The following is a 23,841-nucleotide window of genomic DNA, read 5'->3' on the forward strand; positions in this document are numbered from 1 at the left end:
AAAATGTTTGTAGGTATGTATGAATTGACAAGGAATTAATGTTCGTAAAATGTTTGTAGGTATGTATGAATTGACAAGGAATGAATGTTCGTAAAATGTTTGTAGGTATGTATGAATTAACAAGGAATGAATGTTTGTAAAATGTTTGTAGGTATGTATGAATTAACAAGGAATGAATGTTCGTAAAATGTTTGTAGGTATGTATGAATTGACAAGGAATGAATGTTCGTAAAATGTTTGTAGGTATGTATGAATTGACAAGGAATGAATGTTCGTAAAATGTTTGTAGGTATGAATGAATTGGCAAGGAATGAATGTTCGTAAAATGTTTGTAGGTATGCATGAATTGACAAGGAATGAATGTTCGTAAAATGTTTGTAGGTATGCATGAATTGACAAGGAATGAATGTTCGTAAAATGTTTGTAGGTATGCATGAATTGACAAGGAATGAATGTTCGTAAAATGTTTGTAGGTATGTATGAATTAACAAGGAATGAATGTTTGTAAAATGTTTGTAGGTATGTATGAATTGACAAGGAATGAATGTTCGTAAAATGTTTGTAGGTATGTATGAATTGGCAAGGAATGAATGTTCGTAAAATGTTTGTAGTTATATATGAATTGACAAGGAATGAATGTTCGCAAAATGTTTGTAGGTATGTATGAATTGACAAGGAATGAATGTTCGTAAAATGTTTGTAGGTATGTATGAATTGACAAGGAAGGAATGTTCGTAAAATGTTTGTAGTTATGTATGAATTGACAAGGAATGAATGTTCGTAAAATGTTTGTAGTTATGTATGAATTGACAAGGAAGGAATGTTCGTAAAATGGTTGTAGGTATGTATGAATTGACAAGGAATGAAAGTTCGTACACTGTTTGTAGGTATGTATGAATTGACAAGGAATGAATGTTCGTAAAATGTTTTTAGGTATGTATGAATTGACAAGGACTGAAGGTTCGTAAAATGTTTGTAGGTATGTATGAATTGACATGGAATAAATGTTCGTAAAATGTTTGTGGTTATGTATGAATTGACAAGGAATGAATGTTCGTACACTGTTTGTAGGTATGTATGAATTGACAAGGAATGAATGTTCGTAAAATGTTTGTAGGTATGTATGAATTGACAAGGACTGAAGGTTCGTAAAATGTTTGTAGGTATGTATGAATTGACAAGGAATGAATGTTCGTAAAATGTTTGTAGGTATGTATGAATTGACAAGGAATGAATGTTCGTAAAATGTTTGTAGGTATGTATGAATTGACAAGGACTGAAGGTTCGTAAAATGTTTGTAGGTATGTATGAATTGACAAGGAATGAATGTTCGTAAAATGTTTGTAGGTATGTATAAATTGACAAGGACTGAAGGTTCGTAAAATGTTTTTAAGTGTGTATGAATTGACAAGGAAGGAATGTTCGTAAAATGTTTGTACGTATGCATGAATTGACAAGGAATGAATGTTCGTAAAATGTTTGTAGGTATGTATGAATTGACAAGGAATGAATGTTCGTAAAATGTTTGTAGGTATGTATGAATTTACAAGGAATGTTCGTAAAATGTTTGTAGGTATGTATGAATTGGCAAGGAATGAATGTTCGTAAAATGTTTGTAGGTATGTATGAATTGACAAGGAATGAATGTTCGTAAAATGTTTGTAGGTATGTATGAATTGGCAAGGAATGAATGTTCGTAAAATGTTTGTAGGTATGTATGAATTGACAAGGAAGGAATGTTCGTAAAATGTTTGTAGGTATGTATGAATTGGCAAGGAATGAATGTTCGTAACATGTTTGTAGGTATGTATGAATTGACAAGGAATGAATGTTCGTAAAATGTTTGTAGGTATGTATGAATTGGCAAGGAATGAATGTTCGTAAAATGTTTGTAGGTATGTATGAATTGGCAAGGAATGAATGTTCGTAAAATGTTTGTAGGTATGTATGAATTGGCAAGGAATGAATGTTCATAAAATGTTTGTAGGTATGCATGAATTGACAAGGAATGAATGTTCGTAAAATGTTTGTAGGTATGTATGAATTGACAAGGAATGAATGTTCGTAAAATGTTTGTAGGTATGTATGAATTGACAAGGAATGAATGTTCGTAAAATGTTTGTAGGTATGTATGAATTGGCAAGGAATGAATGTTCGTAAAATGTTTGTAGGTATGTATGAATTGACAAGGAATGAATGTTCGTAAAATGTTTGTAGGTATGTATGAATTGACAAGGAAGGAATGTTCGTAAAATGTTTGTAGGTATGTATGAATTGACAAGGAATGAATGTTCGTAAAATGTTTGTGGGTATGTATGAATTGACAGGGAATGAATGTTCGTAAAATGTTTGTGGGTATGTATGAATTGGCAAGGAATGAATGTTCGTAAAATGTTTGTAGGTATGTATGAATTGACAAGGAATGAATGTTCGTAAAATGTTTGTAGGTATGTATGAATTGACAAGGAATGAATGTTCGTAAAATGTTTGTAGGTATGTATGAATTGGCAAGGAATGAATGTTCGTAAAATGTTTGTAGGTATGTATGAATTGACAAGGAATGAATGTTCGTAAAATGTTTGTAGGTATGTATGAATTGACAAGGAATGAATGTTCGTAAAATGTTTGTAGGTATGTATGAATTGACAAGGAAGGAATGTTCGTAAAATGTTTGTAGGTATGCATGAACTGACAAGGAATGAATGTTCGTAAAATGTTTGTAGGTATGTATGAATTGACAAGGAATGAATGTTCGTAAAATGTTTGTAGGTATGTATGAATTGACAAGGAATGAATGTTCGTAAAATGTTTGTAGGTATGTATGAATTGACAAGGAATGAATGTTCGTAAAATGTTTGTAGGTATGTATGAATTGACAAGGAATGAATGTTCGTAAAATGTTTGTAGGTATGTATGAATTGGCAAGGAATGAATGTTCGTAAAATGTTTGTAGGTATGTATGAATTGACAAGGAATGAATGTTCGTAAAATGTTTGTAGGTATGTATGAATTGACAAGGAAGGAATGTTCGTAAAATGTTTGTAGGTATGTATGAATTGACAAGGAATGAATGTTCGTAAAATGTTTGTGGGTATGTATGAATTGACAAGGAATGAATGTTCGTAAAATGTTTGTGGGTATGTATGAATTGGCAAGGAATGAATGTTCGTAAAATGTTTGTAGGTATGTATGAATTGGCAAGGAATGAATGTTCGTAAAATGTTTGTAGGTATGTATGAATTGACAAGGAATGAATGTTCGTAAAATGTTTGTAGGTATGTATGAATTGACAAGGAATGAATGTTCGTAAAATGTTTGTAGGTATGTATGAATTGGCAAGGAATGAATGTTCGTAAAATGTTTGTAGGTATGTATGAATTGACAAGGAATGAATGTTCGTCAAATGTTTGTAGGTATGTAGTAATTGACAAGGAATGAATGTTCGTAAAATGTTTGTAGGTATGTATGAATTGACAAGGAAGGAATGTTCGTAAAATGTTTGTAGGTATGCATGAACTGACAAGGAATGAATGTTCGTAAAATGTTTGTAGGTATGCATGAATTGGCAAGGAATGAATGTTCGTAAAATGTTTGTAGGTATGTATGAATTGACAAGGAATGAATGTTCGTAAAATGTTTGTAGGTATGTATGAATTGACAAGGAATGAATGTTCGTAAAATGTTTGTAGGTATGTATGAATTGACAAGGAATGAATGTTCGTAAAATGTTTGTAGGTATGTATGAATTGACAAGGAATGAATGTTCGTAAAATGTTTGTAGGTATGTATGAATTGACAAGTAAGGAATGTTCGTGAAATGTTTGTAGGTATGTATGAATTGACAAGGAATGAATGTTCATAAAATGTTTGTAGGAATGTATGAATTGACAAGGAATGAATGTGCGTAAAATGTTTGTAGTTATGTATGAATTGACAAGGAATGAATGTTCGTAAAATGTTTGTAGGTATGTATGAATTGACAAGGAATGAATGTTCGTAAAATGTTTGTAGGTATGCATGAATTGGCAAGGAATGAATGTTCGTAAAATGTTTGTAGGTATGTATGAATTGACAAGGAATGAATGTTCGTAAAATGTTTGTAGGTATGTATGAATTGACAAGGAATGAATGTTCGTAAAATGTTTGTAGGTATGTATGAATTGACAAGGAATGAATGTTCGTAAAATGTTTGTAGGTATGTATGAATTGACAAGGAATGAATGTTCGTAAAATGTTTGCAGGTATGTATGAATTGACAAGGAATGAATGTTCGTGAAATGTTTGTAGGTATGTATGAATTGACAAGGAATGAATGTTCATAAAATGTTTGTAGGAATGTATGAATTGACAAGGAATGAATGTTCGTAAAATGTTTGTAGGTATGTATGAATTGACAAGGAATGAATGTTCGTAAAATGTTTGTAGGTATGTATGAATTGACAAGGAAGGAATGTTCGTAAAATGTTTGTAGGTATGTATGAATTGGCAAGGAATGAATGTTCGTAAAATGGTTGTGGGTATGTATGAATTGACAAGGAATGAATGTTCGTAAAATGTTTGTAGGTATGTATGAATTGACAAGGAAGGAATGTTCGTAAAATGTTTGTAGGTATGTATGAATTGACAAGGAATGAATGTTCGTAAAATGTATCTAGGTATGTATGAATTGGCAAGGAATGAATGTTCGTAAAATGTTTGTAGGTATGTATGAATTGGCAAGGAATGAATGTTCGTAAAATGTTTGTAGGTATGTATGAATTGACAAGGAATGAATGTTCGTAAAATGTTTGTAGGTATATATGAATTGACAAGGAATGAATGTTCGTAAAATGTTTGTGGGTATGTATGAATTGACAAGGAATGAATGTTCGTAAAATGTTTGTAGGTATGTATGAATTGACAAGGAAGGAATGTTCGTAAAACGTTTGTAGGTATGTATGAATTGACAAGGAATGAATGTTCGTAAAATGTTTGTAGTTATGTATGAATTGACAAGGAATGAATATTCGTAAAATGTTTGTAGGTATGTATGAATTTACAAGGAATGTTCGTAAAATGTTTGTAGGTATGTATGAATTGGCAAGGAATGAATGTTCGTAAAATGTTTGTAGGTATGCATGAATTGACAAGGAATGAATGTTCGTAAAATGTTTGTAGGTATGCATGAATTGACAAGGAATGAATGTTCGTAAAATGTTTGTAGGTATGTATGAATTGACAAGGAATGAATGTTCGTAAAATGTTTGTAGGTATGTATGAATTGACAAGGAAGGAATGTTCGTAAAATGTTTGTAGGTATGCATGAATTGACAAGGAATGAATGTTCGTAAAATGTTTGTGGGTATGTATGAATTGACAAGGAATGAATGTTCGTAAAATGTTTGTAGGTATGTATGAATTGACAAGGAATGAATGTTCGTAAAATGTTTGTAGGTATGCATGAATTGGTAAGGAATGAATGTTCGTAAAATGTTTGTAGGTATGTATGAATTGACAAGGAATGAATGTTCGTAAAATGTTTGTAGGTATGTATGAATTGAAAAGGAATGAATGTTCGTAAAATGTTTGTAGGCATGTATTAATTGACAAGGAATGAATGTTCGTAAAATGTTTGTAGGTATGTATGAATTGACAAGGAATGACTGTTCGTAAAATGTTTGTAGGTATGTATGAATTGACAAGGAATGAATGTTCGTAAAATGTTTGTAGGTATGTATGAATTGACAAGGAAGGAATGTTCGTGAAATGTTTGTAGGTATGTATGAATTGACAAGGAATGAATGTTCATAAAATGCTTGTAGGTATGTATGAATTGACAAGGAATGAATGTTCGTAAAATGTTTGTAGGTATGTATGAATTGACAAGGAATGAATGTTCGTAAAATGTTTGTAGGTATGTATGAATTGACAAGGAATGAATGTTCGTAAAATGTTTGTAGGTATGCATGAATTGGCAAGGAATGAATGTTCGTAAAATGTTTGTAGGTATGTATGAAATGACAAGGAATGAATGTTCGTAAAATGTTTGTAGTTGTATATGAATTGACAAGGAATGAATGTTCGCAAAATGTTTGTAGGTATGTATGAATTGACAAGGAATGAATGTTCGTAAAATGTTTGTACGTATGCATGAATTGATAAGCAATGAATGTTCGTAAAATGTTTGTAGGTATGTATGAATTGACAAGGAATGAATGTTCGTAAAATGTTTGTAGGTATGCATGAATTGGCAAGGAATGAATGTTCGTAAAATGGTTGTGGGTATGTATGAATTGGCAAGGAATGAATGTTCGTAAAATGTTTGTAGGTATGCATGAATTGACAAGGAATGAATGTTCGTAAAATGTTTGTAGGTATGTATTAATTGACAAGGAATGAATGTTCGTAAAATGTTTGTAGGTAAGTATGAATTGACAAGGAATGAATGTTCGTAAAATGTTTGTAGGTATGTATGAATTGACAAGGAATGAATGTTCGTAAAATGTTTGTAGGTATGTATGAATTGACAAGGAATGAATGTTCGTAAAATGTTTGTAGGTATGTATGAATTGACAAGGAATGAATGTTCGTAAACTGTTTGTAGGTATGTATGAATTGACAAGGAATGAATGTTCGTAAAATGTTTGTAGGTATGTATGAATTGACAAGGAATGAATGTTCGTAAAATGTTTGTAGGTATGCATGAATTGACAAGGAAGGAATGTTCGTAAAACGTTTTTAGGTATGTATGAATTGACAAGGAATGAATGTTCGTAAAACGTTTGTAGGTATGTATGAATTGACAAGGAAGGAATGTTCGTAAAATGTTTGTAGGTATGCATGAATTGACAAGGAAGGAATGTTCGTAAAATGTTTGTAGGTATGCATGAATTGGCAAGGAATGAATGTTCGTAAAATGTTTGTAGGTATGCATGAATTGACAAGGAAGGAATGTTCGTAAAATGTTTGTAGGTATGCATGAATTGACAAGGAATGAATGTTCGTAAAATGTTTGTAGGTATGTATGAATTGACAAGGAAGGAATGTTCGTAAAATGTTTGTAGGTATGCATGAATTGACAAGGAATGAATGTTCGTAAAATGTTTGTGGGTATGTATGAATTGACAAGGAATGAATGTTCGTAAAATGTTTGTAGGTATGTATGAATTGACAAGGAATGAATGTTCGTAAAATGTTTGTAGGTATGCATGAATTGGTAAGGAATGAATGTTCGTAAAATGTTTGTAGGTATGTATGAATTGACAAGGAATGAATGTTCGTAAAATGTTTGTAGGTATGTATGAATTGAAAAGGAATGAATGTTCGTAAAATGTTTGTAGGTATGTATGAATTGACAAGGAATGAATGTTCGTAAAATGTTTGTAGGTATGCATGAATTGGTAAGGAATGAATGTTCGTAAAATGTTTGTAGGTATGTATGAATTGACAAGGAATGAATGTTCGTAAAATGTTTGTAGGTATGTATGAATTGAAAAGGAATGAATGTTCGTAAAATGTTTGTAGGTATGTATTAATTGACAAGGAATGAATGTTCGTAAAATGTTTGTAGGTATGTATGAATTGACAAGGAATGACTGTTCGTAAAATGTTTGTAGGTATGTATGAATTGACAAGGAATGAATGTTCGTAAAATGTTTGTAGGTATGTATGAATTGACAAGGAAGGAATGTTCGTAAAATGTTTGTAGGTATGTATGAATTGACAAGGAATGAATGTTCATAAAATGCTTGTAGGTATGTATGAATTGACAAGGAATGAATGTTCGTAAAATGTTTGTAGGTATGTATGAATTGACAAGGAATGAATGTTCGTAAAATGTTTGTAGGTATGTATGAATTGACAAGGAATGAATGTTCGTAAAATGTTTGTAGGTATGCATGAATTGGCAAGGAATGAATGTTCGTAAAATGTTTGTAGGTATGTATGAAATGACAAGGAATGAATGTTCGTAAAATGTTTGTAGTTGTATATGAATTGACAAGGAATGAATGTTCGCAAAATGTTTGTAGGTATGTATGAATTGACAAGGAATGAATGTTCGTAAAATGTTTGTACGTATGCATGAATTGATAAGCAATGAATGTTCGTAAAATGTTTGTAGGTATGTATGAATTGACAAGGAATGAATGTTCGTAAAATGTTTGTAGGTATGCATGAATTGGCAAGGAATGAATGTTCGTAAAATGTTTGTGGGTATGTATGAATTGGCAAGGAATGAATGTTCGTAAAATGTTTGTAGGTATGCATGAATTGACAAGGAATGAATGTTCGTAAAATGTTTGTAGGTATGTATTAATTGACAAGGAATGAATGTTCGTAAAATGTTTGTAGGTAAGTATGAATTGACAAGGAATGAATGTTCGTAAAATGTTTGTAGGTATGTATGAATTGACAAGGAATGAATGTTCGTAAAATGTTTGTAGGTATGTATGAATTGACAAGGAATGAATGTTCGTAAAATGTTTGTAGGTATGTATGAATTGACAAGGAATGAATGTTCGTAAACTGTTTGTAGGTATGTATGAATTGACAAGGAATGAATGTTCGTAAAATGTTTGTAGGTATGTATGAATTGACAAGGAATGAATGTTCGTAAAATGTTTGTAGGTATGCATGAATTGACAAGGAAGGAATGTTCGTAAAACGTTTGTAGGTATGTATGAATTGACAAGGAATGAATGTTCGTAAAACGTTTGTAGGTATGTATGAATTGACAAGGAAGGAATGTTCGTAAAATGTTTGTAGGTATGCATGAATTGACAAGGAAGGAATGTTCGTAAAATGTTTGTAGGTATGCATGAATTGGCAAGGAATGAATGTTCGTAAAATGTTTGTAGGTATGCATGAATTGACAAGGAAGGAATGTTCGTAAAATGTTTGTAGGTATGCATGAATTGACAAGGAATGAATGTTCGTAAAATGTTTGTAGGTATGTATGAATTGACAAGGAAGGAATGTTCGTAAAATGTTTGTAGGTATGCATGAATTGACAAGGAATGAATGTTCGTAAAATGTTTGTAGGTATGTATGAATTGACAAGGAATGAATGTTCGTAAAATGTTTGTAGGTATGTATGAATTGACAAGGAATGACTGTTCGTAAAATGTTTGTAGGTATGTATGAATTGACAAGGAATGAATGTTCGTAAAATGTTTGTAGGTATGTATGAATTGACAAGGAAGGAATGTTCGTGAAATGTTTGTAGGTATGTATGAATTGACAAGGAATGAATGTTCATAAAATGCTTGTAGGTATGTATGAATTGACAAGGAATGAATGTTCGTAAAATGTTTGTAGGTATGTATGAATTGACAAGGAATGAATGTTCGTAAAATGTTTGTAGGTATGTATGAATTGACAAGGAATGAATGTTCGTAAAATGTTTGTAGGTATGCATGAATTGGCAAGGAATGAATGTTCGTAAAATGTTTGTAGGTATGTATGAAATGACAAGGAATGAATGTTCGTAAAATGTTTGTAGTTGTATATGAATTGACAAGGAATGAATGTTCGCAAAATGTTTGTAGGTATGTATGAATTGACAAGGAATGAATGTTCGTAAAATGTTTGTACGTATGCATGAATTGATAAGCAATGAATGTTCGTAAAATGTTTGTAGGTATGTATGAATTGACAAGGAATGAATGTTCGTAAAATGTTTGTAGGTATGCATGAATTGGCAAGGAATGAATGTTCGTAAAATGTTTGTGGGTATGTATGAATTGGCAAGGAATGAATGTTCGTAAAATGTTTGTAGGTATGCATGAATTGACAAGGAATGAATGTTCGTAAAATGTTTGTAGGTATGTATTAATTGACAAGGAATGAATGTTCGTAAAATGTTTGTAGGTAAGTATGAATTGACAAGGAATGAATGTTCGTAAAATGTTTGTAGGTATGTATGAATTGACAAGGAATGAATGTTCGTAAAATGTTTGTAGGTATGTATGAATTGACAAGGAATGAATGTTCGTAAAATGTTTGTAGGTATGTATGAATTGACAAGGAATGAATGTTCGTAAACTGTTTGTAGGTATGTATGAATTGACAAGGAATGAATGTTCGTAAAATGTTTGTAGGTATGTATGAATTGACAAGGAATGAATGTTCGTAAAATGTTTGTAGGTATGCATGAATTGACAAGGAAGGAATGTTCGTAAAACGTTTGTAGGTATGTATGAATTGACAAGGAATGAATGTTCGTAAAACGTTTGTAGGTATGTATGAATTGACAAGGAAGGAATGTTCGTAAAATGTTTGTAGGTATGCATGAATTGACAAGGAAGGAATGTTCGTAAAATGTTTGTAGGTATGCATGAATTGGCAAGGAATGAATGTTCGTAAAATGTTTGTAGGTATGCATGAATTGACAAGGAAGGAATGTTCGTAAAATGTTTGTAGGTATGCATGAATTGACAAGGAATGAATGTTCGTAAAATGTTTGTAGGTATGTATGAATTGACAAGGAATGAATGTTCGTAAAATGTTTGTAGGTATGTATGAATTGGCAAGGAATGAATGTTCGTAAAATGTTTGTAAGTATGTATGAATTGACAAGGAAGGAATGTTCGTAAAATGTTTGTAGGTATGTATGAATTGGCAAGGAATGAATGTTCGTAAAATGTTTGTAGGTATGTATGAATTGACAAGGAATGAATGTTTGTAAAATGTTTGTAGGTATGTATGAATTGACAAGGAATGAATGTTCGTAAAATGTTTGTAGGTAAGTATGAATTGACAAGGAATGAATGTTCGTAAAATGTTTGTAGGTATGTATGAATTGACAAGGAATGAATGTTCGTAAAATGTTTGTAGGTATGTATGAATTGGCAAGGAATGAATGTTCGTAAAATGTTTGTAGGTATGCATCAATTGACAAGGAATGAATGATCGTAAAATGTTTGTAGGTATGTATGAATTGACAAGGAATGAATGTTCGTAAAATGTTTGTAGGTATGTATGAATTGGCAAGGAATGAATGTTCCTAAAATGTTTGTACTTATGCATGAATTGACAAGGAATGAATGTTCGTAAAATGTTTGTAGGTATGTATGAATTTACAAGGAATTAATGTTCGTAAAATGTTTGTAGGTATGTATGAATTGACAAGGAATGAATGTTCGTAAAATGTTTGTAGGTATGTATGAATTGGCAAGGAATGAATGTTCGTAAAATGTTTGTAGGTATGTATGAATTGACAAGGAATGAATGTTCGTAAAATGTTTGTAGGTATGTATGAATTGACAAGGAATGAATGTTCGTAAAATGTTTGTAGGTATGTATGAATTGACAAGGAATGAATGTTCGTAAAATGTTTGTAGGTATGTATGAATTGACAAGGAATGAATGTTCGTAAAATGTTTGTAGGTATGTATGAATTGGCAAGGAATGAATGTTCATAAAATGTTTGTAGGTATGTATGAATTGACAAGGAATGAATGTTCGTAAAATGTTTGTAGGTATGTATGAATTAACAAGGAATGAATGTTTGTAAAATGTTTGTAGGTATGTATGAATTGACAAGGAATTAATGTTCGTAAAATGTTTGTAGGTATGTATGAATTGACAAGGAATGAATGTTCGTAAAATGTTTGTAGGTATGTATGAATTACCAAGGAATGAATGTTTGTAAAATGTTTGTAGGTATGTATGAATTAACAAGGAATGAATGTTCGTAAAATGTTTGTAGGTATGTATGAATTGACAAGGAATGAATGTTCGTAAAATGTTTGTAGGTATGTATGAATTGACAAGGAATGAATGTTCGTAAAATGTTTGTAGGTATGTATGAATTGACAAGGAATGAATGTTCGTAAACTGTTTGTAGGTATGTATGAATTGACAAGGAATGAATGTTCGTAAAATGTTTGTAGGTATGTATGAATTGACAAGGAATGAATGTTCGTAAAATGTTTGTAGGTATGCATGAATTGACAAGGAAGGAATGTTCGTAAAACGTTTGTAGGTATGTATTAATTGACAAGGAATGAATGTTCGTAAAACGTTTGTAGGTATGTATGAATTGACAAGGAAGGAATGTTCGTAAAATGTTTGTAGGTATGCATGAATTGACAAGGAAGGAATGTTCGTAAAATGTTTGTAGGTATGCATGAATTGGCAAGGAATGAATGTTCGTAAAATGTTTGTAGGTATGCATGAATTGACAAGGAAGGAATGTTCGTAAAATGTTTGTAGGTATGCATGAATTGACAAGGAATGAATGTTCGTAAAATGTTTGTAGGTATGTATGAATTGACAAGGAATGAATGTTCGTAAAATGTTTGTAGGTATGTATGAATTGGCAAGGAATGAATGTTCGTAAAATGTTTGTAAGTATGTATGAATTGACAAGGAAGGAATGTTCGTAAAATGTTTGTAGGTATGTATGAATTGGCAAGGAATGAATGTTCGTAAAATGTTTGTAGGTATGTATGAATTGACAAGGAATGAATGTTTGTAAAATGTTTGTAGGTATGTATGAATTGACAAGGAATGAATGTTCGTAAAATGTTTGTAGGTAAGTATGAATTGACAAGGAATGAATGTTCGTAAAATGTTTGTAGGTATGTATGAATTGACAAGGAATGAATGTTCGTAAAATGTTTGTAGGTATGTATGAATTGGCAAGGAATGAATGTTCGTAAAATGTTTGTAGGTATACATGAATTGACAAGGAATGAATGTTCGTAAAATGTTTGTAGGTATGTATGAATTGACAAGGAATGAATGTTCGTAAAATGTTTGTAGGTATGTATGAATTGGCAAGGAATGAATGTTCCTAAAATGTTTGTACTTATGCATGAATTGACAAGGAATGAATGTTCGTAAAATGTTTGTAGGTATGTATGAATTTACAAGGAATTAATGTTCGTAAAATGTTTGTAGGTATGTATGAATTGACAAGGAATGAATGTTCGTAAAATGTTTGTAGGTATGTATGAATTGGCAAGGAATGAATGTTCGTAAAATGTTTGTAGGTATGTATGAATTGACAAGGAATGAATGTTCGTAAAATGTTTGTAGGTATGTATATATTGACAAGGAATGAATGTTCGTAAAATGTTTGTAGGTATGTATGAATTGACAAGGAATGAATGTTCGTAAAATGTTTGTAGGTATGTATGAATTGACAAGGAATGAATGTTCGTAAAATGTTTGTAGGTATGTATGAATTGGCAAGGAATGAATGTTCATAAAATGTTTGTAGGTATGTATGAATTGACAAGGAATGAATGTTCGTAAAATGTTTGTAGGTATGTATGAATTAACAAGGAATGAATGTTTGTAAAATGTTTGTAGGTATGTATGAATTGACAAGGAATTAATGTTCGTAAAATGTTTGTAGGTATGTATGAATTGACAAGGAATGAATGTTCGTAAAATGTTTGTAGGTATGTATGAATTAACAAGGAATGAATGTTTGTAAAATGTTTGTAGGTATGTATGAATTAACAAGGAATGAATGTTCGTAAAATGTTTGTAGGTATGTATGAATTGACAAGGAATGAATGTTCGTAAAATGTTTGTAGGTATGTATGAATTGACAAGGAATGAATGTTCGTAAAATGTTTGTAGGTATGAATGAATTGGCAAGGAATGAATGTTCGTAAAATGTTTGTAGGTATGCATGAATTGACAAGGAATGAATGTTCGTAAAATGTTTGTAGGTATGCATGAATTGACAAGGAATGAATGTTCGTAAAATGTTTGTAGGTATGCATGAATTGACAAGGAATGAATGTTCGTAAAATGTTTGTAGGTATGTATGAATTAACAAGGAATGAATGTTTGTAAAATGTTTGTAGGTATGTATGAATTGACAAGGAATGAATGTTCGTAAAATGTTTGTAGGTATGTATGAATTGGCAAGGAATGAATGTTCGTAAAATGTTTGTAGTTATATATGAATTGACAAGGAATGAATGTTCGCAAAATGTTTGTAGGTATGTATGAATTGACAAGGAATGAATGTTCGTAAAATGTTTGTAGGTATGTATGAATTGACAAGGAAGGAATGTTCGTAAAATGTTTGTAGTTATGTATGAATTGACAAGGAATGAATGTTCGTACAATGTTTGTAGTTATGTATGAATTGACAAGGAAGGAATGTTCGTAAAATGTTTGTAGGTATGTATGAATTGACAAGGAATGAAAGTTCGTACACTGTTTGTAGGTATGTATGAATTGACAAGGAATGAATGTTCGTAAAATGTTTTTAGGTATGTATGAATTGACAAGGACTGAAGGTTCGTAAAATGTTTGTAGGTATGTATGAATTGACAAGGAATGAATGTTCGTAAAATGTTTGTAGGTATGTATGAATTGACAAGGAAGGAATGTTCGTAAAATGTTTGTAGGTATGTATGAATTGACAAGGAATGAATGTTCGTAAAATGTTTTTAGGTATGTATGAATTGACAAGGACTGAAGGTTCGTAAAATGTTTGTAGGTATGTATGAATTGACAAGGAATGAATGTTCGTAAAATGTTTGTAGGTATGTATGAATTGACAAGGAATGAATGTTCGTAAACTGTTTGTAGGTATGTATGAATTGACATGGAATAAATGTTCGTAAAATGTTTGTGGTTATGTATGAATTGACAAGGAATGAATGTTCGTACACTGTTTGTAGGTATGTATGAATTGACAAGGAATGAATGTTCGTAAAATTTTTGTAGGTATGTATGAATTGACAAGGACTGAAGGTTCGTAAAATGTTTGTAGGTATGTATGAATTGACAAGGAATGAATGTTCGTAAAATGTTTGTAGGTATGTATGAATTGACAAGGAATGAATGTTCGTAAAATGTTTGTAGGTATGTATGAATTGACAAGGACTGAAGGTTCGTAAAATGTTTGTAGGTATGTATGAATTGACAAGGAATGAATGTTCGTAAAATGTTTGTAGGTATGTATAAATTGACAAGGACTGAAGGTTCGTAAAATGTTTTTAGGTGTGTATGAATTGACAAGGAAGGAATGTTCGTAAAATGTTTGTACGTATGCATGAATTGACAAGGAATGAATGTTCGTAAAATGTTTGTAGGTATGTATGAATTGACAAGGAATGAATGTTCGTAAAATGTTTGTAGGTATGCATGAATTTACAAGGAATGTTCGTAAAATGTTTGTAGGTATGTATGAATTGGCAAGGAATGAATGTTCGTAAAATGTTTGTAGGTATGTATGAATTGACAAGGAATGAATGTTCGTAAAATGTTTGTAGGTATGTATGAATTGGCAAGGAATGAATGTTCGTAAAATGTTTGTAGGTATGTATGAATTGACAAGGAAGGAATGTTCGTAAAATGTTTGTAGGTATGTATGAATTGGCAAGGAATGAATGTTCGTAACATGTTTGTAGGTATGTATGAATTGACAAGGAATGAATGTTCGTAATATGTTTGTAGGTATGTATGAATTGGCAAGGAATGAATGTTCGTAAAATGTTTGTAGGTATGTATGAATTGGCAAGGAATGAATGTTCGTAAAATGTTTGTAGGTATGTATGAATTGGCAAGGAATGAATGTTCATAAAATGTTTGTAGGTATGCATGAATTGACAAGGAATGAATGTTCGTAAAATGTTTGTAGGTATGTATGAATTGACAAGGAATGAATGTTCGTAAAATGTTTGTAGGTATGTATGAATTGACAAGGAATGAATGTTCGTAAAATGTTTGTAGGTATGTATGAATTGGCAAGGAATGAATGTTCGTAAAATGTTTGTAGGTATGTATGAATTGACAAGGAATGAATGTTCGTAAAATGTTTGTAGGTATGTATGAATTGACAAGGAAGGAATGTTCGTAAAATGTTTGTAGGTATGTATGAATTGACAAGGAATGAATGTTCGTAAAATGTTTGTGGGTATGTATGAATTGACAAGGAATGAATGTTCGTAAAATGTTTGTGGGTATGTATGAATTGGCAAGGAATGAATGTTCGTAAAATGTTTGTAGGTATGTATGAATTGACAAGGAATGAATGTTCGTAAAATGTTTGTAGGTATGTATGAATTGACAAGGAATGAATGTTCGTAAAATGTTTGTAGGTATGTATGAATTGGCAAGGAATGAATGTTCGTAAAATGTTTGTAGGTATGTATGAATTGACAAGGAATGAATGTTTGTAAAATGTTTGTAGGTATGTATGAATTGACAAGGAATGAATGTTCGTAAAATGTTTGTAGGTATGTATGAATTGACAAGGAAGGAATGTTCGTAAAATGTTTGTAGGTATGCATGAACTGACAAGGAATGAATGTTCGTAAAATGTTTGTAGGTATGCATGAATTGGCAAGGAATGAATGTTCGTAAAATGTTTGTAGGTATGTATGAATTGACAAGGAATGAATGTTCGTAAAATGTTTGTAGGTATGTATGAATTGACAAGGAATGAATGTTCGTAAAATGTTTGTAGGTATGTATGAATTGACAAGGAATGAATGTTCGTAAAATGTTTGTAGGTATGTATGAATTGACAAGGAATGAATGTTCGTAAAATGTTTGTAGGTATGTATGAATTGACAAGTAAGGAATGTTCGTGAAATGTTTGTAGGTATGTATGAATTGACAAGGAATGAATGTTCATAAAATGTTTGTAGGAATGTATGAATTGACAAGGAATGAATGTGCGTAAAATGTTTGTAGTTATGTATGAATTGACAAGGAATGAATGTTCGTAAAATGTTTGTAGGTATGTATGAATTGACAAGGAATGAATGTTCGTAAAATGTTTGTAGGTATGCATGAATTGGCAAGGAATGAATGTTCGTAAAATGTTTGTAGGTATGTATGAATTGACAAGGAATGAATGTTCGTAAAATGTTTGTAGGTATGTATGAATTGACAAGGAATGAATGTTCGTAAAATGTTTGTAGGTATGTATGAATTGACAAGGAATGAATGTTCGTAAAATGTTTGTAGGTATGTATGAATTGACAAGGAATGAATGTTCGTAAAATGTTTGCAGGTATGTATGAATTGACAAGGAATGAATGTTCGTGAAATGTTTGTAGGTATGTATGAATTGACAAGGAATGAATGTTCATAAAATGTTTGTAGGAATGTATGAATTGACAAGGAATGAATGTTCGTAAAATGTTTGTAGGTATGTATGAATTGACAAGGAATGAATGTTCGTAAAATGTTTGTAGGTATGTATGAATTGACAAGGAAGGAATGTTCGTAAAATGTTTGTAGGTATGTATGAATTGGCAAGGAATGAATGTTCGTAAAATGGTTGTGGGTATGTATGAATTGACAAGGAATGAATGTTCGTAAAATGTTTGTAGGTATGTATGAATTGACAAGGAAGGAATGTTCGTAAAATGTTTGTAGGTATGTATGAATTGACAAGGAATGAATGTTCGTAAAATGTATCTAGGTATGTATGAATTGGCAAGGAATGAATGTTCGTAAAATGTTTGTAGGTATGTATGAATTGGCAAGGAATGAATGTTCGTAAAATGTTTGTAGGTATGTATGAATTGACAAGGAATGAATGTTCGTAAAATGTTTGTAGGTATATATGAATTGACAAGGAATGAATGTTCGTAAAATGTTTGTGGGTATGTATGAATTGACAAGGAATGAATGTTCGTAAAATGTTTGTAGGTATGTATGAATTGACAAGGAAGGAATGTTCGTAAAACGTTTGTAGGTATGTATGAATTGACAAGGAATGAATGTTCGTAAAATGTTTGTAGTTATGTATGAATTGACAAGGAATGAATATTCGTAAAATGTTTGTAGGTATGTATGAATTGACAAGGAATGTTCGTAAAATGTTTGTAGGTATGTATGAATTGGCAAGGAATGAATGTTCGTAAAATGTTTGTAGGTATGCATGAATTGACAAGGAATGAATGTTCGTAAAATGTTTGTAGGTATGCATGAATTGACAAGGAATGAATGTTCGTAAAATGTTTGTAGGTATGTATGAATTGACAAGGAATGAATGTTCGTAAAATGTTTGTAGGTATGTATGAATTGACAAGGAAGGAATGTTCGTAAAATGTTTGTAGGTATGCATGAATTGACAAGGAATGAATGTTCGTAAAATGTTTGTGGGTATGTATGAATTGACAAGGAATGAATGTTCGTAAAATGTTTGTAGGTATGTATGAATTGACAAGGAATGAATGTTCGTAAAATGTTTGTAGGTATGCATGAATTGGTAAGGAATGAATGTTCGTAAAATGTTTGTAGGTATGTATGAATTGACAAGGAATGAATGTTCGTAAAATGTTTGTAGGTATGTATGAATTGAAAAGGAATGAATGTTCGTAAAATGTTTGTAGGTATGTATGAATTGACAAGGAATGAATGTTCGTAAAATGTTTGTAGGTATGTATGAATTGACAAGGAATGACTGTTCGTAAAATGTTTGTAGGTATGTATGAATTGACAAGGAATGAATGTTCGTAAAATGTTTGTAGGTATGTATGAATTGACAAGGAAGGAATGTTCGTGAAATGTTTGTAGGTATGTATGAATTGACAAGGAATGAATGTTCATAAAATGCTTGTAGGTATGTATGAATTGACAAGGAATGAATGTTCGTAAAATGTTTGTAGGTATGTATGAATTGACAAGGAATGAATGTTCGTAAAATGTTTGTAGGTATGTATGAATTGACAAGGAATGAATGTTCGTAAAATGTTTGTGGGTATGTATGAATTGGCAAGGAATGAATGTTCGTAAAATGTTTGTAGGTATGCATGAATTGACAAGGAATGAATGTTCGTAAAATGTTTGGAGGTATGTATTAATTGACAAGGAATGAATGTTCGTAAAATGTTTGTAGGTAAGTATGAATTGACAAGGAATGAATGTTCGTAAAATGTTTGTAGGTATGTATGAATTGACAAGGAATGAATGTTCGTAAAATGTTTGTAGGTATGTATGAATTGACAAGGAATGAATGTTCGTAAAATGTTTGTAGGTATGTATGAATTGACAAGGAATGAATGTTCGTAAACTGTTTGTAGGTATGTATGAATTGACAAGGAATGAATGTTCGTAAAATGTTTGTAGGTATGTATGAATTGACAAGGAATGAATGTTCGTAAACTGTTTGTAGGTATGTATGAATTGACAAGGAATGAATGTTCGTAAAATGTTTGTAGGTATGTATGAATTGACAAGGAATGAATGTTCGTAAAATGTTTGTAGTTATGTATGAATTTACAAGGAATGAATGTTCGTAAAATGTTTGTAGGTATGTATGAATTGACAAGGAATGAATGTTCGTAAAATGTTTGTAGGTATGTATGAATTGACAAGGAATGAATGTTCGTAAACTGTTTGTAGGTATGTATGAATTGACAAGGAATGAATGTTCGTAAAATGTTTGTAGTTATGTATGAATTTACAAGGAAGGAATGTTCGTAAAATGTTTGTAGGTATGTATGAATTGACAAGGAATGAATGTTCGTAAAATGTTTGTAGGTATGTATGAATTGACAAGGAATGAATGTTCATAAAATGTTTGTAGGTATGTATGAATGGACAATGAATGAATGTTCGTAAAATGTTTGTAGGTATGTATGAATTGACAAGGAATTAATGTTCGTAAAATGTTTGTAGGCATGTATGAATTGGCAATGAATGAATGTTCGTAAAATGTTTGTAGGTATGTATGAATTGACAAGGAATGAATGTTCGTAAAATGTTTGTAGGTATGTATGAATTGACAAGGAATGAATGTTCGTAAAATGTTTGTAGGTATGTATGAATTGACAAGGAATGAATGTTCGTAAAATGTTTGTAGGTATGTATGAATTGACAAGGAATGAATGTTCGTAAAATGTTTGTAGGTATGTATGAATTGACAAGGAATGAATGTTCGTAAAATGTTTGTAGGTATGTATGAATTGAAAAGGAATGAATGTTCGTAAAATGTTTGTAGGTATGTATGAATTGACAAGGAATGAATGTTCGTAAAATGTTTGTAGGTATGCATGAATTGGCAAGGAATGAATGTTCGTAAAATGTTTGTAGGTATGTATGAAATGACAAGGAATGAATGTTCGTAAAATGTTTGTAGTTGTATATGAATTGACAAGGAATGAATGTTCGCAAAATGTTTGTAGGTATGTATGAATTGACAAGGAATGAATGTTCGTAAAATGTTTGTACGTATGCATGAATTGATAAGCAATGAATGTTCGTAAAATGTTTGTAGGTATGTATGAATTGACAAGGAAGGAATGTTCGTAAAATGTTTGTAGGTATGCATGAATTGGCAAGGAATGAATGTTCGTAAAATGTTTGTGGGTATGTATGAATTGGCAAGGAATGAATGTTCGTAAAATGTTTGTAGGTATGCATGAATTGACAAGGAATGAATGTTCGTAAAATGTTTGTAGGTATGTATTAATTGACAAGGAATGAATGTTCGTAAAATGTTTGTAGGTAAGTATGAATTGACAAGGAATGAATGTTCGTAAAATGTTTGTAGGTATGTATGAATTGACAAGGAATGAATGTTCGTAAAATGTTTGTAGGTATGTATGAATTGACAAGGAATGAATGTTCGTAAAATGTTTGTAGGTATGTATGAATTGACAAGGAATGAATGTTCGTAAACTGTTTGTAGGTATGTATGAATTGACAAGGAATGAATGTTCGTAAAATGTTTGTAGGTATGTATGAATTGACAAGGAATGAATGTTCGTAAACTGTTTGTAGGTATGTATGAATTGACAAGGAATGAATGTTCGTAAAATGTTTGTAGGTATGTATGAATTGACAAGGAATGAATGTTCGTAAAATGTTTGTAGTTATGTATGAATTTACAAGGAATGAATGTTCGTAAAATGTTTGTAGGTATGTATGAATTGACAAGGAATGAATGTTCGTAAAATGTTTGTAGGTATGTATGAATTGACAAGGAATGAATGTTCGTAAACTGTTTGTAGGTATGTATGAATTGACAAGGAATGAATGTTCGTAAAATGTTTGTAGTTATGTATGAATTTACAAGGAAGGAATGTTCGTAAAATGTTTGTAGGTATGTATGAATTGACAAGGAATGAATGTTCGTAAAATGTTTGTAGGTATGTATGAATTGACAAGGAATGAATGTTCATAAAATGTTTGTAGGTATGTATGAATGGACAATGAATGAATGTTCGTAAAATGTTTGTAGGTATGTATGAATTGACAAGGAATTAATGTTCGTAAAATGTTTGTAGGCATGTATGAATTGGCAATGAATGAATGTTCGTAAAATGTTTGTAGGTATGTATGAATTGACAAGGAATGAATGTTCGTAAAATGTTTGTAGGTATGTATGAATTGACAAGGAATGAATGTTCGTAAAATGTTTGTAGGTATGTATGAATTGACAAGGAATGAATGTTCGTAAAATGTTTGTAGGTATGTATGAATTGACAAGGAATGAATGTTCGTAAAATGTTTGTAGGTATGTATGAATTGACAAGGAATGAATGTTCGTAAAATGTTTGTAGGTATGTATGAATTGACAAGGAATGAATGTTCGTAAAATGTAACTTATCTTTGGACGATGGAGAGGGTTAGGGTAGGCCGGTCATCCTGCTGTCGGTGATGCATATCCTGGCTTGTAACTGGAAAGCGAGTGGCCCCTTTCACCAGCGCTAACAGCCCGGCGTTTTCGTCTTCTTTTTCCTCCTCTCTTCTTTGGTTTGTGTGAATTAGGCATTGTTTAGAATCGAAGGTGTTTGGCCCATAACATGAGAGCGTAGTCGGCTTAAGTTCACTGGTGCCTTGTTTCTTTTTCTTCTTAATCTCTTTAGGTCGTGTGGGAGAATTCGTCCGTGCGTTCACTGACGCAACAGGGCGAATCTCTCTTCCCACTTTTCGGTTCCCTCAAATCCCTCCTTTTTATAGTGGCAAACTGGCTCCCAGCGACTGTGATATTCGAGGTGTTTATTTTAGGTGCGGAGCTCTGCCATTGGTCGATAATTATTTTGTGGTTATCTTATTTTTTTTCTTCCCAAGCGGAAGCAATGCGTGGAGCCATGTGCAAACGACGATTTTTTATTTTGTCTCTCATGGTGGATGCGTTAACATCCGGTTCGCTGCTAATTCTCATCATGTTCCCACAAAGCACAAAATGTATATAATGGCACCCTTGAAATAAAAATAAATGTTTTTGTTATATTTTAATTTTGAACATGTTTTTTCGGGGGTTTTTTTGCAAACATATTTACGTTTTTTTTTGGTTGTTGTTGTTGTTTTTGCGAACATATTTAAGTTTTATTTTAAAAAAAAAAAAAAAAAAAAAAAACTTAAAAATAAAAAACGTAAATGTTTGAAAATAAACAAGCAACAAAACTTAAATGTTTGAGAAAATAAAACTTAAATATGTTTGCAAAAAAAAAAAAAACATGTTTAAAATTAAAATATAACAAAAACAGGAAACAGGCTGTCTCTTTCTTCCAGATTATCATAAATAAATATTTCCATTCATTTAAAATTGCACTTTCAGCAAAAAATAAAAACAATACTTCTATTTAGTTAAAATGCACTAGTAATAAATAAATAAATAGATAAATAAATAAATAAATCTATACTACTGTTTAGTTAAAGTGCACTAATAGCAAAAAAAAAAAAAAAAAAAAAATTCCCTTAACTTTTTTGCCAAATATCCCCCCCTCCCCATACACAAAAAAAAAATACCACTCCTTTTTCTTGTTGCTTACCAATTAATGATTTGAAATAGGCGATTTTGTAGAGTTTCTTCATTTCTTTCTTTCGGTCTTTGGAGACGAACGAACTGAAGCAATTTTCCCAGGCGTTCAATTTGATTTGCTTGATTCCTTTAATCAACTGATTCGCTTTCTTCATTCTTTGTTCGCTTATTCCCTGCAGGAGGAGGAGGAAGAAGAAAAAAAAAGTTTAATAAACGTGCCTCTACTACGCATGCGCAAATATACATTTAGACGTTAATTTTTAAAGTTTCGATATACATACGGAATTAGCTCAGATGATACCGGGCGAATTACACCAGAGAGCTATATGTTTTGATTTCGATTCAGCTGTTTCGGAGTTCATAGGAAATGAACTCACACACTCAAAGTTGCTTTTATATATATACTAGCATGGGTGCCCGGCGTTGCCCGGGTGTTTAGAGGTGTATGCTGAGCAAAAAAAAAAGGGGGTAATTTTTTAAACTTTGACCCCTATTATGACCCCTGAAAATTTATTGTTTTGGCCTCAAATCAAGTTATTACGTTAGATCCATGTCCACGGAACCTATATCTAAAATTTCAAGGGTGTAGACCCAAAATTGTCGGAGGAGTTTGATAGAGTTCTTAAAGGTCAAATCGTTGAAATTTGACCCCTTAACAGCCAAATTTCTGGCTGACACCCGTCACATCGATTTTCCCAAATCTCAGTACCCAGTATTTCAAATTTCGAGTCTATAGACTAAAAATTGACAGAGTTATTGCGTAGGGAAATGTACACAGACAGACAGACACACAGACACACAGACAGACAGACAGACAGACAGACACGTTCACTTTTATAGATATATAGATATAAAAAAATGTGAAAATTGATAATTTGGATTATTTGAACTATTGGTCTCTTTACAATACAGTCGACGGATGGATTTTTTTCTTCCAAATATGTCATTTTAAGCAAAAACAATATTACGTACTTAATTGTCATGCCGAAAATAGTAACATATCCAAAAATTACGAAAAATCATCGATCAGAAAGTTATTTACAGTTAAAAGTAATTTTTATGGAAAAGGAATAGCAGACTTGCCACTATTATCCAGAGTGCCCCTTTTTGGGGAGTTGGATTTTCTCCATATTAAAACCGACCTTGTGTCTAACTCT

General features: G+C 31.7%; 1 protein-coding gene across 14 annotated transcripts in view; it reads right to left on the minus strand.

The window, feature by feature from the left end:
- The window catches only part of LOC145271243 (ATP-binding cassette sub-family C member 8-like), a 528,909-nt gene that overhangs the window by 280,117 nt on the left and 224,951 nt on the right, over positions 1–23,841 (minus strand). For all 14 annotated transcript variants that reach the window (XM_080126810.1, XM_080126808.1, XM_080126809.1 and 11 more), the window contains one exon: positions 22,695–22,857. In XM_080126810.1, coding sequence (XP_079982936.1) covers positions 22,695–22,857 — 163 coding nt within the window. The remainder of the gene's footprint in view (positions 1–22,694; positions 22,858–23,841) is intronic.

This window comes from Euprymna scolopes, chromosome 46 (assembly GCF_053919585.1).
Source record: "Euprymna scolopes isolate OS-2025 chromosome 46, ASM5391958v1, whole genome shotgun sequence".
NCBI lineage: Eukaryota > Metazoa > Mollusca > Cephalopoda > Sepiida > Sepiolidae > Euprymna > Euprymna scolopes.